The sequence below is a fragment of the Cetorhinus maximus genome, chromosome 2 (genome assembly GCF_964194155.1).
Source record: "Cetorhinus maximus chromosome 2, sCetMax3.hap1.1, whole genome shotgun sequence".
Classification (NCBI taxonomy): domain Eukaryota; kingdom Metazoa; phylum Chordata; class Chondrichthyes; order Lamniformes; family Cetorhinidae; genus Cetorhinus; species Cetorhinus maximus.
Window position 1 is genome coordinate 216,089,589 of NC_135880.1, and position 15,895 is coordinate 216,105,483.

Genomic DNA, 15,895 nt, shown 5'->3' on the forward strand with positions numbered 1-15,895 from the left:
CCCTTCACAGCTGCAAAGAGAAAACGCTGCAACTGTGTTGTTTCAACACCCAAAACTGTGGCCAATCATTTTTAAAAGCAAATAAAATTCAATTGCGCATAGATATCGTCGTCCCTCCTCTCCCCTCCTCCTCCTCTCTCTCTTAACCACCAGGCTGTGGGCCTCGAGCCAGTTTATTTGTGACAGTAGTTAAACTGCAGAATGCTATTTTCGGAGAGCTGGTGTTTGGGTCTGATTATTATCTGTCTCTTCAATGAAAAAGTGTGAGAAAGCAGCACAAAGCCTGTTGCTCACCCGCCATCCCTGCCCCAGCAAACCGGCCCACTGGACAACTCTGATTTGCAGAGAGTGTGTGTGTGTTTGCCTGGAAATAAATTCGAAACTCGGCCACTCACGTTAAAGATCCCCGGAGCTTTTCACCATTTTCACCAGAAGCCGTTATGAATACGTTATAATTATCAGCTTTTTTTTTCCTAAAAGCGGAATTAACTCTCGCTGGCATCAGTGTCGCAACGCAACCTCCCCACCCCCACTCAGCGTGCCCGTTACCATGGCGACTCCCGCAAAGGGGAGGGGGGGAGGGGGGGGCCATCGGGCTGAAGGAGGACCCATTCCAGATGTTTACTGCGCACGCCTGCCGTCCGCACGCTGGTGGCGACTCGGTCCGACGTGCGCACGCGCGCCGACCGAAGCCGGTCCATTCTGCGCGTGCGCGGTAGCTCGACTCGTTGCATCTACGCAGGCGTGGCCGCTAAACCACCCCCCACCTCCCCTTTCAAACCGGCGCGCGCGCAGTCGGCAGCCTCTCCAGACCGTCTGGGTGGCTTCACTAGAAGCTGCCATCTTATTCTGCAGCTGGTGGAAAAATCATAGTGTGTGTGTGTCTGTTGCCACCGCTGCTAAGATGGCCGCCTAGATCGCGGTGCGCAGTGGTTCACGGGTGCGCGGACCAATCGAAGGCTTAAGGAATTGGGCCTGCGCAAATGACGTCGGGGCGCGTGCGCAGATTAAAATTCGTGCCCGCTCAAAGCGCATGCGTAAAATGTCATCCCTGACCGAACCCTGAGGAAAGCAGTTCCAGTAACTTTGTGTGAATTATTACCGTCTTTATCTTTTGACAGTGCGATTGTTTGAAAGGTGAGTCAGACTAATGTAATTTGTCGTGGATTATTCTTTCCAGCAGTCAAAGCTGTTTCCTCTGAAACAAAAATAAAAATACCTGGAAAACCTCAGCAGGTCTGACAGCATCTGCGGAGAGGAATACAGTTAACGTTTCCAGTCCGTATGACTCTTCATCAGAACTAAGTAAAAATAGAAAAGAGGTGAAATATAAGCTGGTTTAAGGGGGGGGTGGGACAGGTAGAGCTGGATAGAGGGCCAGTGATAGGTGGAGATTGCCAAAAGATGTCATAGACAAAAGAACAAAGAGGAGTTGAAGGTGGTGATATTATCTAAGGAATGTGCTAATTAAGGGTAGAAAGCAGGACAAGCAAGGTACAGATAGCCCTAGTGGGGGTGGGGTTGGATTGGGGGGGGGAGGGGAGGGATCGAAATAGGCTAAAAGGTAGAGATAAAGCAATGGATGGAAATACGTGCCCCTTCACTTCCCCTCTCCTCACCGTCCAAGGGCCCAAACACTCCTTTGAAGCGAAGCAGCATTTCACTTGCACTTCCCTCAATTTAGTCTACTGCATTCGTTGCTCCCAATGCGGTTTCCTCTACATGGGAGAGACCAAACGCAGATTGGGTGATCGCTTTGCAGAACACCTTCAGTCTGTCCGCAAGCATGACCCAGACCTCCCTGTCGCTTGCCATTTCAACACTCCACCCTGCTCTCATGCCCACATGTCCGTCCTTGGCCTGCTGCAATGTTCCAGTGAAGCTCAACGCAAACTGGAGGAACAGCACCTCATCTTCCAACTAGGCACTTTACAGCCTTCCAGACTGAATATTGAGTTCAACAACTTTAGATCATGAACTCTCTCCTTCATCTCCACCCCCTTTCTGATCCCCCTTTTTACCAATAATTTATATAGATTTTTCTTTTCCCACCTATTTCCATTATTTTTAAATGTATTTCCATTCATTGTTTTATCTCTACCTTTTAGCCTATTTCGATCCCTTCCCCCACCCCACCCCCACTAGGGCTATCTGTACCTTGCTTGTCCTGCTTTCTACCCTTAATGTCACCTATTTGCACATTTCTTAGCTAATATCATCACCGTCAACACCTCTTTGTCCTTTTGTCTATGACATCTTTTAGCAATCTCCACTAGCCCGCTATCCAGCTCTACCTGTCCCACCCCGCCCTTAAACCAGCTTATATTTCACTTCTCTTCTATTTTTCCTTAGTTCTGTTGAAGAGTCATACGGACTTGAAACGTTAACTGTATTCCTCTCCGCAGATGCCTTCAGACCTGCTGAGTTTTTCCAGGTATTTTTATTTTTGTTTTTGTTTTGGATTTCCAGTGTCCGCAGTTTTTTGCTTTTATCTTACTGTTTCCCCTGAATCTGATTTCTGATATGAATCCATTTCCATCCACTGTATTTTTAAACTCTGCATTCCACCAAGCCCTAGCTGCTGTTGTCAATGCTGCTGTGTTTTTTTATTATTGGTTCATGGGATGTGAGCATCGCTGGCTGGGTCAGCATTTATTGCCCATCTCTAGCTGCCTTCTTGAACCGCGGCAGTTCCTGTGGTGTAGGTACACCCACAGTGCTGTTAGGAAACGAGTTTCAGGATTTTGACCCAGTGACAGTGAAGGAACAGCGATATATTTCCAAGTCAGGATGATGTGCGACTTAGAGGGGAATTTGCAGGTGGTGATGTTCCTATGTATCTGTTGCCCTTGTCCTTCGAGATGGTAGCGGTTATGCTTTTGGAAGGTGCTGTCTAAGGAGCTTTGGTGAATTCCTGCAGTGCATCTTGTAGATGGTACGCACTGCTGCCACTGTTTGTCATTGGTGGAGGTAGTGAATGTTTGTGGGTCTGGTGCCAATTAAGTGGGATGCTTTGTCCTGGATGATGTCAAGTTTCTTGAGTGTTGTTGGACCTGCATTCATCCAGGCAAGTGGAGAGTATTGCATCACACTCCCGACTTGTGCCTTGTAGATGGTGGATAGGCTTTGGTAAGTGAGGAGGTGAGTTACTCGTCGCAGGATTCTTAGCCTCTGAGCTGCCCTTGTAGCCACAGTCTTTATATGGCTGATCCAGTTCAGTATTTGGTCAATGGAACCCCAGGATGTTGATCGTAGAGGAGTCAGCAATGGTAATGCCATTAAATGTCAAAGGGTGATGGTTAGATTCTCTCTTGTTGAAATGATCATTGCCTGACACTTGTGTGGCACAAATGTTACTTGCCACTTGTCAGCCCAAACCTGGATATTGTCCAGGTCTTGCTGCATTTGGACATGGACTGCTTCAGTATCTGAGGAGTAGCGAATGGTGCTGAACATTGTGCAATCATCAGTGAACATCCCCATTTCTGACTTTATGATGGAAGGAGGTTAATTGATGAAGCAGCTGAAGATAGTTGGGCCTAGGACACTAACCTAAGGAACTCTTGCAGTGATGTCCTGGAACTGAGATGATTGACTGCCAACAATTACAACCATCTGTCTTTGTGCTGTGTATGACTCCAACCAACCTTTAACGATTGGAGCCATGTTAAGTTTTTAAATGTCATTTTTATTAGCATTTGTCTCGACGTGCGTTGCTGTTGCCCAACCCTCAACTGTGTGCTCCTGGATTATCAGCTTTACTTGCCTAACAATATGTTCCAGGGCTAGGAACTGTTTTCCTGCCGTATGGTCCATTGTACTTCTCTTTTGTTTCTGTGGAGTACCTTGTGTGTCCCTCATCTTCTGTTTCCCATGTGATTGATTTGCAGCCTTCCTGATGGCTACTTCAGTGGATACAACTGAGAAGTTCCTCGCCACCTTCACAACCCTGGAGTTTGAGAGTTATGAGGATTTCAGCAGTAAATTGGAGACGTTTCAGCAGGTAACATGGCAGGCACCTGCTATAATGAGCCTTGCTTTGTTCCACTGTGTTAACGATGCTCTTTAAATGTAAGTTATTGTTGTGCTTACAGGTAACAGGGAGCCTGTACCAGAAAGTAAGCACCCATACGCTCAAGAGGGAGAACAAGAGACGGCGAATCCAAGTCCCCAGCCGCTTTAAGTATGCCTCAGTGAAGCTGCACTGTGTCCACTATGGGCAGCCACGCATCCGTTCCACTGGAGTGAGACCTAATCAAAGGTAGGCGATACTGTTGGTAAATTTCCTGCTGTGCAGTGTGTTGGCCCTATATTGCAGCGTTTGATTTGAGAAAGCACTTGTCGACTGTTGGAATTAACAGCACAGCTTTTGCTTTGGAACCAAATTGCTGCTTAATGATGTTGCTTGCGGAGGCATGTTTCTCCTCATACGAATGTTGGCACTGAATGACTGGGTTGTGGAGGAAGACATTGGCCAGCTGTGGAAAGGATTGCTACTATTGGTGTGCATTGCGTTAAGGTAATCTTTACAACACCGATATATCTCCACATTGAGATGCAGTGTCCACAAAACCACATGCATGCAGCCCCTCCCTGGCATACAATCTGTGTTGCCTCCAGAATACAGCAGGGGCTGGTGAGCCATGCCCACTGGAGGTGGCTGGCAGTAGCATTGACACCTTTTCACTTCTAAACAGGTGTGCATAGCGCCTGAAGCACTGGCACTACAGAATTCCGAGTCCTTTATATGTTGAGCCGGATATACAGTAAGCCCTTGCTTTAAGTCCCCCTGTTTAACCTTGTTTCATTTTAAAGTTGTTTATTCTTTAGTGTCTGTTTCTGCAATTTAAGCTGTGTCACAATCGTTTCCTTAAAGTAGCCTGTGAGCTAAGAATTTATGTGTGTGTCTGTGTATGTAGCCACCTTTTAATTTGAGTAATTCAATTTAAAAATAACCCAGCAGACAAGCTTTAAATAAGATAAATGTTAGTTTATTACAACACTAACATTGAAAGTTATTTAAGTAAAAGTATGCAGACAAAAGGGCAAAAAGAACTTAAAAGATGAGATTTCAAATAGTCTCTGTGTGATATCATTGCTAGCCCATTGCCCGAATTCCTTTGTTCCGAAGTGAAGAAATTGAAACTTAAGGTTCAGTTTAGCAGCTGCAATGGCTTCTGCAGTCAACCAGTCAGTGTTTGCCTTTTTCAGGTGGACTCAGCAGGTTTTTACGAGAGAAAGAAGGTTTCCTGTTCCCCACTAATTCTGTGGTTGTGGAACTTCCAGATTGCCTGAACTCTTTCGGCAGAGCAGTGCTTGATTTCTTATTTCCTTCCTCTTCGTCCTTCCATGGCCAAGAACCCTCTCTGAACTTCTTCCTGGGGTTCTGCACAAAAAATGGCTGTTCATGAGCCAGACTTTATACAGTTCCAAAGCTCAAAATGGCGCTATCCCAAGCTGTCGAATGATGCTTCCGTATGAGCTATTGGATTAATCCCAATCTGGGGGCATGTTCCTATTCGTTGTCTTTTTAGCCGAGGTAATTAACCTTTTGAATGTCCCAGGCATTAACTTGAATGGATAAAAGCAAAATACTGCGGATGCTGGAAATCTGAAACAAAAAATAAAATGCTGGAAAAACTCAGCAGATCTGACAGCATCTGTGGAGAGAGAAACAGAGTTGATGTTTCAAATCCATATGACCCTTCAGAGCTTTTTGTCCTTTTGTTTATTACATCTCTGTCAATCCCTCCTTTGCCCCCACCTATCGCTGGCCTTGTATCCAGCTTCACCTGCTCCACCCCCCGTTAAACAATATAAATTTCATCATGTTTCTACTTCTCTGTCGCTCTGAAGAAGGGTCAGACGGACTCAAAACGTCAACTCTGTTTCTCTCTTCGCAGATGCTGTCAGACCAGCTGGGTTTTTTCCAGCATTTTATCCTTTTGTTTGTTGTTAACTTGAATGGTTCCCATTCTCCCAGGTTTAAGGAGCTATTCACAACTCCGTGGAAGCTGCAACGAGTTTCTGTTCATCCTTGTAGAAATGCGAATTGAATTTCAAATGTCTTCTGGATATGTCTACCTGCAATGCACTTGAAGCCTTCTAGAGCTCAACCACATTGCAATTGAAAAAGGTTCAGGTGACTTTTGACAGCTATCTTTAAGGCTCCATGTCTCCATTTAAAAGGATGATTATTTTACAAAAATCTATACTATCGCAACTACATGTTCATAATGGTTCTGATTTCCGTTGTTACATCATCATCACCATTAGCAGAGCAACAGAACAGTGTTGTCTGGAGGTTTGTCCGCAACCTCAGGATTTGGCATGGGAAATTTGAAGATCAGTCCCATTCTTGCTCTGCGCTGCCCCACTCCCTGGCTTGCTCGCTGCCTCACTTTAAACTCAAAAATCAGTTTGCTGTTTCCACATCCAGGTAATGGAGATTGGGGAGAGAACTGCTGGGTGGTTGGGGAGGTGGGGGAGTGGCTGACTTGGGGTTGGAGGGCAGTTGGGGTGTAGGGAAGAGGGTAATTTAGGGGGGGCTTATGGGGTGGTGTTTTGGAGAGGCTTGCGGAGTGGAGGTGGGGGGAAGGCTCACTGTGGACAGGTGGTCAGAGAGCAGGAAGAGACTCACTTTGGAACCTAACTCCAGCTTATACATTAACTGTTATAAGAAAATATGATTCACTTAATTTGTTTCTCCTAAAATTGCATTTTAAAAGAACGTAACTAGGATGTTGTGAGGAATTACTGTACCATGATGTCATTGGGTGTGCCTAATTTCTTCGTCTTAAGGACACCACAGTGCTAACATCACGGCTAGCTCATGTAAAGCCAGGCAGGAAACCTTGCATTGCGAGAGTAATGGGTACAATTGGCTGGCCCTGAATCACGAGTGGAGCAGTGAAAAGTGGCCCTTGTGTGACACAGGCAATAATTGGCCTGAAGCGACAGGCAGCGAAGTGTTGTGCACAAGGAGCCACAGCTTAGGTGACTGTTTTATTCCATCACTCAGTTGTGTTTCCAGTTGGTTATATCAGTAGGTTTAGTGCTTCATGACCTTGAGCAGATCTGTGGCAAGACTGTGCGTCGCACCTGATTGGAGGGCATGGATGGGTAGATTTTGAAGGTTGCCCAGAAGTCATGGTTGGGACATTAGAATAGTGAATTGGGTTGAGTGAACAATGAAATTGGAGAAGGCCTAAACAAACCGATGTACAGAGTGAATGAACTGAAGAGGTCCAGCAGTTTTAAAGGAGTGCCAAACATTAAATGGATTTCAATTCTGTCATGGAATAAATGAGGCAAGTGAAGAACACGAGTGTCAGCCTGCAAAATCTAGTTGTTTGTGGAATGCAACATGACCACATCGTAACCACATCTGCAGTGAAAGTCTGTGTCTTGAGGAACTCGGCTCTGAATTGTTGAGCTGTAGCCTGAACTGCTGACACTCTGCAGTGTATTAGGGAGGTTCGCTGCTGTCTGGAAACAGAGTTCAGACGTTTCCTCATAGCCAGGAAAGAATTTGGAGTTATGGGCAGTGCAGGGGAAACCTTGCCATGATCTGCATGTTAACCATTGACACAACTAGGGGTGGATGAGGTTCTGCTGAGGGTTTGAGAAGCTTGAACTCAAAATGCAGAGACATTTTAATCTCTGGAGTGCTCATTGACTTCCTGCATTATGTTTCAGGTATCTTGCCATGGGCTGCAAAGCCTTCATCACAGTAAAGTTCGTCGGGAGCAAGAATAGGCTGTGTGTCACTGCCTACCATCTTGTGCATACCGGCCACGTCCTGGATCCACAACGTTTACACTTCTATGCAAGGCGACGGCAACTGAACCAGGATGAAAGGAAGAAGGTCGAAGAGTTGGTCAGGCTGCAGACTGGGAACAAGCAGCTGAAGGATTATATCCAGCAGACATTCAATAAGACTGTAACGCTGCGTGACATCAGAAATCTAAAGACCCAGCTCAAAGCAAGGGGTGACAGCATGGATTCAGTCCGTGACACGTTGGTTTTCCACAATAAGGCCCTCGATCAGGAAAGCTCCTATCCGATGTTCCTGCACAGGGCCTCTCTCAAGCATGTTGCAGAGGCACCAGCTGATCTCCAGTCATTCAATGCAGGGCTCGCCAGCTACACGGTGAAACTGATGCATCAAGATCATAGCCGCCTCCATCAAGTGAGTGTCGAGCAGCAGAATGTGGCTGCACGTTCTGCTGCCAGGCAGTACACACTGAAGATACATGATGGCCAACCTATCTGCTGCTGTAAATTCTCCATTCAGACTTTGTTGCCCTGCAAACATGCTATTGCTGTGCAGAGGCATCTCGGCTTATCTTTGGAGCAACTCATTCCCAACTGTCTATGGCGAGCACCTCAGTCACCCTTGGCGGCAGATATGGCAGCTGCCATTGCGATTAGAGAGGACCGGCCAAGGCTTCTCAGTACCAATGAAAAATACCGTTTACTTTCAGACCGATTGCGCAGTTTGGGGTGCACCATTAAGCGGAGTGGAACAGTGAATTTCTGGCGGCACCTGGACTGCCTAGATCGTCAGATTCATTACTGGGAGCAACTGGAGTGGCTGGAACGTCAGAATCACTGCTGGCAACGAGGACTGCCAGATGAGATGAAATGCCTTGATGAAGGTGCTCTGCCAAGTAATGTGACAGACAATTGGAGAGAGGCACTTTTGGATGGAGATGGGTCCCACATTCCAAATCATGCTAGTTTTCCTGCACGGTTCACAGAGGGTCAGGAGGACATCAGCGTCACGCCACCATCCCAGGATGAGAAAGATCGTACCCCCTGGCCTACCGAGCTGATGGACCATACGTATGCCTATTTGTACCCAATTCCACTTCCCTCACCTGAGGAGCTCTCTTCTCCATGCCATTTCACACTGGATCCTAACCCCTGGCCTACTGAGCTGATGGACCATCCATACGCCTGTCTGTACCAGGCTCCACTTCCCTCACCTGAGGAGGCCTCTTCTCTGTGTCCTGTTACAGTGGGAGAGCCAAACACCTCGCTGGTCACAGCAATGGGCGCTGATGCACAAACATCTGCCTCCTCAGAAACAACCCACTCATGAAACAACCATATAGAGCTTCGTGATTGACAGTAGCCATCTGTAAAGCAGCGAGGACGGTCAAAGGGATCATGTGCTTGGGGAACATTTGATATGAAGAGGTAGCACACAGAAAGAACACGGCATACAGTGTCCAGTGGCAGTGCAACCGTGAATGCTCTCGCTGATTCCACAATTGCTGGAATGGAACTGCATCCACACTGCTCCTACTTTGGCACCTGGTTCAGTAATGCCTCCTTTGAATGATTCTTACTCTAGTTCTCCAATATCAGCAGTACCTGGCCCCTCTCTGTCCCTATAATTTCCAGCCCCATACTCCTCTGAGTGGAGCAGCAAGGACTATGAGGATGCCGGAGGCACAGTGACACCAGGGTGGCGGCGAGGAGGGCTCCGAGGTGAGCGGGAGGCAAGAGGGAACCTGTTGTCAGCATCAAGAAGTATTTTGAGCACATCGGGAGGCAAACAGCCATCAGAATGTAAGTGAAAGAAATTTGAAATGCTGCCAAGTAGCTAGTTTTGCAGTTATGTGATTGCAACGGAGATGTGATTTTAATGATTTCCATTGAATTTCCATTTTTATTTTACAGCCGCATACACCCTCTAGCACTCAGGCTGATGCACCATTACACATGCTCCTGCTGCTCCTCCAGCCTCCCGTACTTGCTGCTAATAGGGTCGCTAGTGAGATGCAGTTGAGCCATTTATCTGTTGCCTCTCACGATTAATTTCTGTCCCATAATTTTTTAAAATCTCATGCTTTCATTGGACGGCACAGCTATCAAAAAGAAAACATGTGCTTAAGATAAATGGTTCATTTAAGTAAGAATATTCAAACACACTTGTTTCTAACTTTGGGTTTCTCCAATGTAGGTGATGAATGAAGTGATTGAGCCCTTCCTGACTACCTCCCTCAGTGGTGTGGCCCTGGTTCTGCTTTGCCTGTTAGTAGAGTGCCTTTCACAGCTGGACTGCAAGGTAAGCTAAAGCACTATTGCCTCTCTGTTATGTTTACCCCCACAAAGTGGGTACGAGGCCCCTTGAAGTTCCGCAATAGAGCTTGAGGCACACACACACACACCTCTGATGCAAAGTGTGACAGCCACATTGATGAGAGGTTGGTGACATACACCTAATGTTTCCCAAGAATAGGCAGATTATGACATCAAAAGCAAGGAACACTGATCTGATCCCAGCGCTGCCGTTTTGGAGCAACAGCTTTAAACTGCATCCTCTCCTCTTAGCCTCGCACAGCTGAACATGAGTTCAACAGCATAAAGTCCTCACTCGCTCCAGCCCTTGCCTCCGCCACTGTTTAAAGTGATAAGAAGCTACTTGCAGCTTAGTTGCTGGCTTATTTCTTCTGGCTGTTGCTGCAATTCAACTGGTTTTGGTTTCTTCCTTTAATTGGTTTTAATTATCTGATTATGTAGTGACACTGCTTTAATTGTTTGAAGTTCGGGTCTCTGAATTATGAAGTCTTAAGTCGAAATCAATGAGAGCGGTAATCATGTCTGGAATTGGATACCATTACAAATCTAATGCACAGAAAAGAAAGGAGAGACTTGCACGAGAAACCGAGGCGAAAAAGTGGGCCAGAACTTTGCTTCTAGTTGGCATCAAGAGGAGCACTGAAGAAAATGCAGCTAATGTCATGGCAAACTTTCATCTAAAATTGCAATCTACTTCTAGTGCTTTGGATATCAAAGACAAGCGTTGTACAAATAGGGAAAAGGATCAAACAAACATGGAAGAAATGGCATTAGTTGCATCCGCATCCGCATCCCCCCCCCCCGCCACCAAACCCCGGACCACACAGTTTATTGATATAGCTATGCTTCCTGATGCTCTAACCAACAAATTGAGGGCCAACTCAAAAAAAAATCCTCAATCACAACCTGTTCAGACTCTAGAGGCCAATCATTTCCATTATCAGTTTTCCAAGTGAAAAAACCAAATGGTGAAGTTAAGAAACGAGACTGGCTGATATTTCGCCCTCAAAGTGTGCATTGTTTTGCTTCCATGTCACAACACAGGCATCTCAGGCATTCAATACCTCTTCCTTAGCAACTTGTGGGTTTGGTAAAGATTCCACATGGAAAAAGTTCCATAATCGCCTTCCAGAGCATGAAATCAGCACACATCATAAAAAAGGTGTTATTTCAAATGGAGCCAGTTGGAAATACATTTGGCAGGCAAATTTGGCTTTGATGATCAGTTAATACAAAGCCTTCCATCTGAAACAAATAAATGGAGAGTAGTACTCAAGAAAATCCTGTCATCATTACCTTAGGAGCGAAAGAGGACTTTCTTTTCAGGGTGAGTCAAACAGAATAGGTGGTGATAATAATGGTAATTTTCTTGTTCTAATTGAGCTTTTGTCTTGTCATAACCTGGTTCTTCATAAACATGCAACTAAGGGGATAGAAGCTTAGAAACGAGGAAAGCATCTCCAGGCTCACTCTTTAAGCTTTCCTTCACGAAATGGATTTATTCATCTCTGTGCTAAGAAGGTCAAGCCTTTCACCTTAAGGGAATGTGAAAATGTATTCTTTAGTAATGGCCACACCAGAGGTGTCACACATGGAGCAAAGTACATTTATCTTGAGATACTTAACTAATGCTTCTGACAAGTACAAAATTCAAGAGCGGTTTTATTCATCCGCTGATGACAATGGGAATAAGTAACAATGATATTCCATTTGAAGACTGTAGAGGTCAGGGCTATGATAGTGCCAGTAACAATTCTGGTCCTTACAAGGACAGCTTAATTTCAGGAGGAAAAATTGTCCTTTGCACCTTATCCCCTAGTGGCTGCCATTCTCTAAATTTGTGTGGTTTTGATTCTGTTTGTTGCAAAGAGGTAATGACTTTTTTTGGAATGGTGCAAACTGTCTTTAAGTTCTCCTATTCCCCCAGGCCAAAAAGGTGGAAGATTCTCAAGAGACACATTGATGCATCGCTTCATGGTTTATCAAGGACTTGTTGGAAAGTCAAGGTCGCCAGTGTCCAGCTCTCTTGCCCGTCGTTGGCCAGCCATTCACGTCGCCCTCAAAGAAATCTCGAAATTGAAGAGTTTGATAGCCAAGGCCAAGATGGAACTGATCGATGCTATCAGTTATGTGTCATCTTTCCAATGTGTCTCAATGGCAGCTTCAGGTTTAAAATTTTGAATGCAATAGACCGGTGTCTCGGGGAGCGATGGAGGGTCTCGGAGAGGGGGGAGGGCGTCTGGATCCTGAAGCCTGATGCCCCAAGTGAGGCAGCTTCCTTCCTAACCCGGGCCACGGCTCCTCTCACCCCAGGACCTTAGACCCACTGCCGCCGCCCTTACTGGAGCGCAAATCCAGTGCCATCTGTCTGCCCACTAGCCGGCTCCGCTCTGCTCCGTCACCGCTGCAACCTCCCCAGCCAACGAACACAACAACAAGGGTTTTAAACCTGAGCCCGCCATCCCGCCCAGCCTCTCCCACTGCCCCATGTCGAACAACTGTTTGCCTGGAGTATGTCATTACCAGGCCAGCAGTGCTCTGGAGTTTATTTCCATTTCTTCACTGAACAGTTGAGCAGCGCCATCTTTCTAATTGGTAGCTGCCTGACCTGTCGCTGGCAGTGACGTATCACTTGCACACGCATTAAAGATGAACATCGAGATTGCTCTGTGCATGCATTGTGTTGGCATTGGATGCAATCCGGCAATAAAGATCTCTAACTGGGTTGGGTGGGGGGTGATATTGTGTATAGTTTTTGATATTGTTAATTTTAAAGTAAGGTGGGCTGTGGGGAAGATCACCTGATCTGATGTACCCAGGCATTTGAAGACAAAGTCTTGCATTTATATAGCACCTTTCACAAGCACAGAACATCCCAAAGTGCTTTACAGTCAATGAAGTACTTCTGAAGTCTCGTCACTGTTGTAATGTCGGAAATACCACAACCAATTTGCACACAGCAAGCTCCCACAAACTACAATGTGATAATGATCTGATAATCTGTTCTTTTGTAATGTTGATTGAGGGTAAATATTGGCAAGGACGCCAGGAGGATCTACCCTGCTATTCTTAACTAGTGCCGAGGGATGTTTTATATTCACCTGAGAGGACAGATGGGACCTTGGTTTAATGATTCATCCGAAATATGGCACCTCTGACAGAAGCATTCCATCTGGACTGCAATGGAGTGTCGGTCTTAAATTTTGTACTCGAGTTTTGGAGTGGAACTCACAGCTTAGTTTTTCATGAAAGGCTACTTTTGAGCATGAGATGGTGCATATTCATAGTAGGAATAAAGGGGCCTCGAAAAATAAGTCTAAATGAGGTTGAGGAGCAAAGGGGTTTAGGGGTACAGATTCACAGACCATTAAAAATTACAACAAGGTCATAAAAATGCAAACAAAGCACTGGGTTTCATTTCCAGAGGGATAGTATTTTAAAAAAGCAACTTCCTTTGTGCTGAGTATGACTCCAACCAGTGGAGAGTTTTTCCCCTAATTCCGATTGACTTCAATTTTGCTAGGGTCCCTTGATGTCATTCTCGGTCAGATGCAGCCTTTCTGTCAAAGGCAGCCACTCTGACTGACTTCAGCTCTGGAATTTGGCTCTTTGTACATTTTTGACCAAGGCTGTAATGAGGTCTGGAGCCAAGTGGCTCTGATGGAACCCATCATTGAGCAGGTTAATGCCACTGTCAATGCCATTTCCATCTATGTGCTCAGATTAAGAGTCGACTGATGGGGCAGTAATTGATCTGATTGAATTTGTGGACAGGACATACCTGGGCAATTTCCCACATTGTTGGGTAGATGCCAATGAAGTAGCTATGCTGAAACAACTTGGCTAGGGGCACAGCTAGTTCTGGAATACAAGTCTTCAGTACTATTGTCAGGACCCATAGCTTTCTGGACAGACTCTCTCTTAGTTAAAAATGGCAAGCTGATAAACATCTGTCAAATAATAACCAGGATCTGATAAATTTAAACAGGTGACTGTTTAATTCAAAAATCGCTAACAAACACACTGAATATTTGTGTTGAAACCAAGTAGGTTTGACCACTCCCCCTGAACACTTGTATTTCAGACAAACCAACTAATTATGGTAACAGAATAACCCCCTTTGTGAACTGTGAAGAGGATAAATAGTGTAGAACTTCAAAGGGACATGGACAAGTTGGTGGAATGGACAAACAGGTGGCAGATGATGTTCAGTGCAGAGAAATGTGAGGTGATTCATTTTGGTAAGAAGAACATGCAGAGACAATATAAGATAAAGGGATACAACGCTAAAGGGGCTGGGGGAGCAGAGTGGCCTGGATGTATATGTGCATAATTCATTGAAAGTGGCAGGACAGGTTGAGAGAACAGTTAATAAAGTATATTGTGCCCTGAGCTTTATTAATTGGGGCATAGTGCAAGAGCAGGGAAGTTTTGTTAAATTTATATAAGTCACTAGCTCAGCCTGAGCTGGAATATTGCAAAACAAAAACAGAATTACCTGGAAAAACTCAGCAGGTCTGGTAGCATCGGCGGAGAAGAAGAGAATTGACGTTTCGAGTCCTCATGACCCTTCAGCAGAACACTCTGTTGAATTTGTGGACAGGACATACCTGGGCAATTTCCCACATTGTTGGGTAGATGTAATTCTGTTGAAGGGTCATGAGGACTCGAAACGTCAACTCTCTTCTTCTCCGCCGATGCTGCCAGACCTGCTGAGTTTTTCCGGGTAATTCTGTTTTAGTTTTGGATTTCCAGCATCTGCAGTTTTTTGTTTTTATCTCTGGAATATTGCATCCGGTTCTGGGCACTGCACTTTAGGAAGGATGTGAAGTTATTAGAGAGGGTGCAGAATAGGTTCACAAGAATAATTCCAAGGATGAGGAACTTCAGTTATGCAGATAGAAAAATCTTTTTTACACAGCGAGTGGTTAGGGTTTGGAATGTACTGCCTGAGCGTGTGGTGGAGGCAGCTTCAACTGAGGCATTCTAAAGGGAATTAGACTGTGTTCTAAAAAGGAAGAATGCAGTACTTGCAACTGGGGAGCATGGTTAGGTTACGCTGTCTAAGGAATAGAGTGAGCACTATTAAACTTTGCAATCCTTTGGCACCTTTGAGAGAGTGCTGCATTGTTGACAGTTGCTGTCTTTCAGATGAGGCACTAAGCCACAGAAAAAAGGTAAATAATCTATCTTATTTGCTGTTACATAAGAACATAAATCTGAGCAAGAGTTGACCATACTGCCCATCAAGCCTGCTCACTGTTCGATACGATTATGGCTGATCTTCAGCTTCAACTCCACGTTCCCTCCCAATCCTCATATGCCTTGATTTCCTGAGACCAAAAATCTGTCTATCTCAGCCTTCTCCATGGTGGAGCATCCACAACCCTCTGGGTTAGAGAATGCCATTCACAACCCTTTGAAGAAATTTCTCTTCATTTCAGTCCTAAGTGATCGGCCCCTTATCCTGAGACTGTGCCTTCATGTTCTGCATTCCCCAGCCTTGGGAAACAAAGCCTGTGTCTACCCAGTCACGATGTTTGGGGGTGAAGGTGGCAGGGGGGTGCTGGAGAGGGTGTCTTGCTGTCTGCTGCATTGACCACACTTCAGATGTCTTTGATTGACTGTGTGAAATGCTATGGAATGTCGAGGTGATATGTAAATCCAAATTCTTTAATTTTTAAGTAATAAAGTTCATTGCAGTCTTTTTAAGTAATGGGAGATTTGTATGAAGTGTGATTTTATGCAAAACATTTATTTAAAAAAAAATAAAATGCCTTGTCCTTCAAATATTTTTATCCTT

General features: G+C 45.3%; 1 protein-coding gene across 2 annotated transcripts; it reads left to right on the plus strand.

Moving 5' to 3' along the window:
- The first annotated feature begins 815 nt into the window (after nucleotides 1-815).
- LOC144669988 (uncharacterized) lies at nucleotides 816-15,882 on the plus strand. Of its 2 annotated transcripts, none has more exons than XM_078532310.1 (5): nucleotides 816-1,137; nucleotides 4,095-4,261; nucleotides 7,699-9,579; nucleotides 9,974-10,078; nucleotides 12,020-15,882. In XM_078532310.1, the coding sequence occupies exon 3, from the start codon at nucleotides 7,709-7,711 to the stop codon at nucleotides 9,104-9,106; it is 1,398 nt and encodes a 465-aa protein (XP_078388436.1). In that variant the 5' UTR covers nucleotides 816-1,137; nucleotides 4,095-4,261; nucleotides 7,699-7,708; the 3' UTR covers nucleotides 9,107-9,579; nucleotides 9,974-10,078; nucleotides 12,020-15,882. The 2 variants fall into 2 exon arrangements, with proteins under 2 accessions (XP_078388436.1, XP_078388428.1); XM_078532302.1 differs by lacking the exon at nucleotides 816-1,137 and adding an exon at nucleotides 3,870-4,003.
- The last annotated feature ends 13 nt before the right edge of the window (nucleotides 15,883-15,895 follow it).

Coding starts and splice junctions, on each gene's coding strand:
- LOC144669988 (XM_078532302.1), top strand. CDS start 3,899: ATGGCTACTTCAGTGGATACAACTGAGAAGTTCCTCGCCACCTTCACA. Junction 4,004..4,094: donor AATTGGAGACGTTTCAGCAG/GTAACATGGCAG, acceptor TTGTGCTTACAG/GTAACAGGGAGCCTGTACCA. Junction 4,262..7,698: donor GGAGTGAGACCTAATCAAAG/GTAGGCGATACT, acceptor ATTATGTTTCAG/GTATCTTGCCATGGGCTGCA.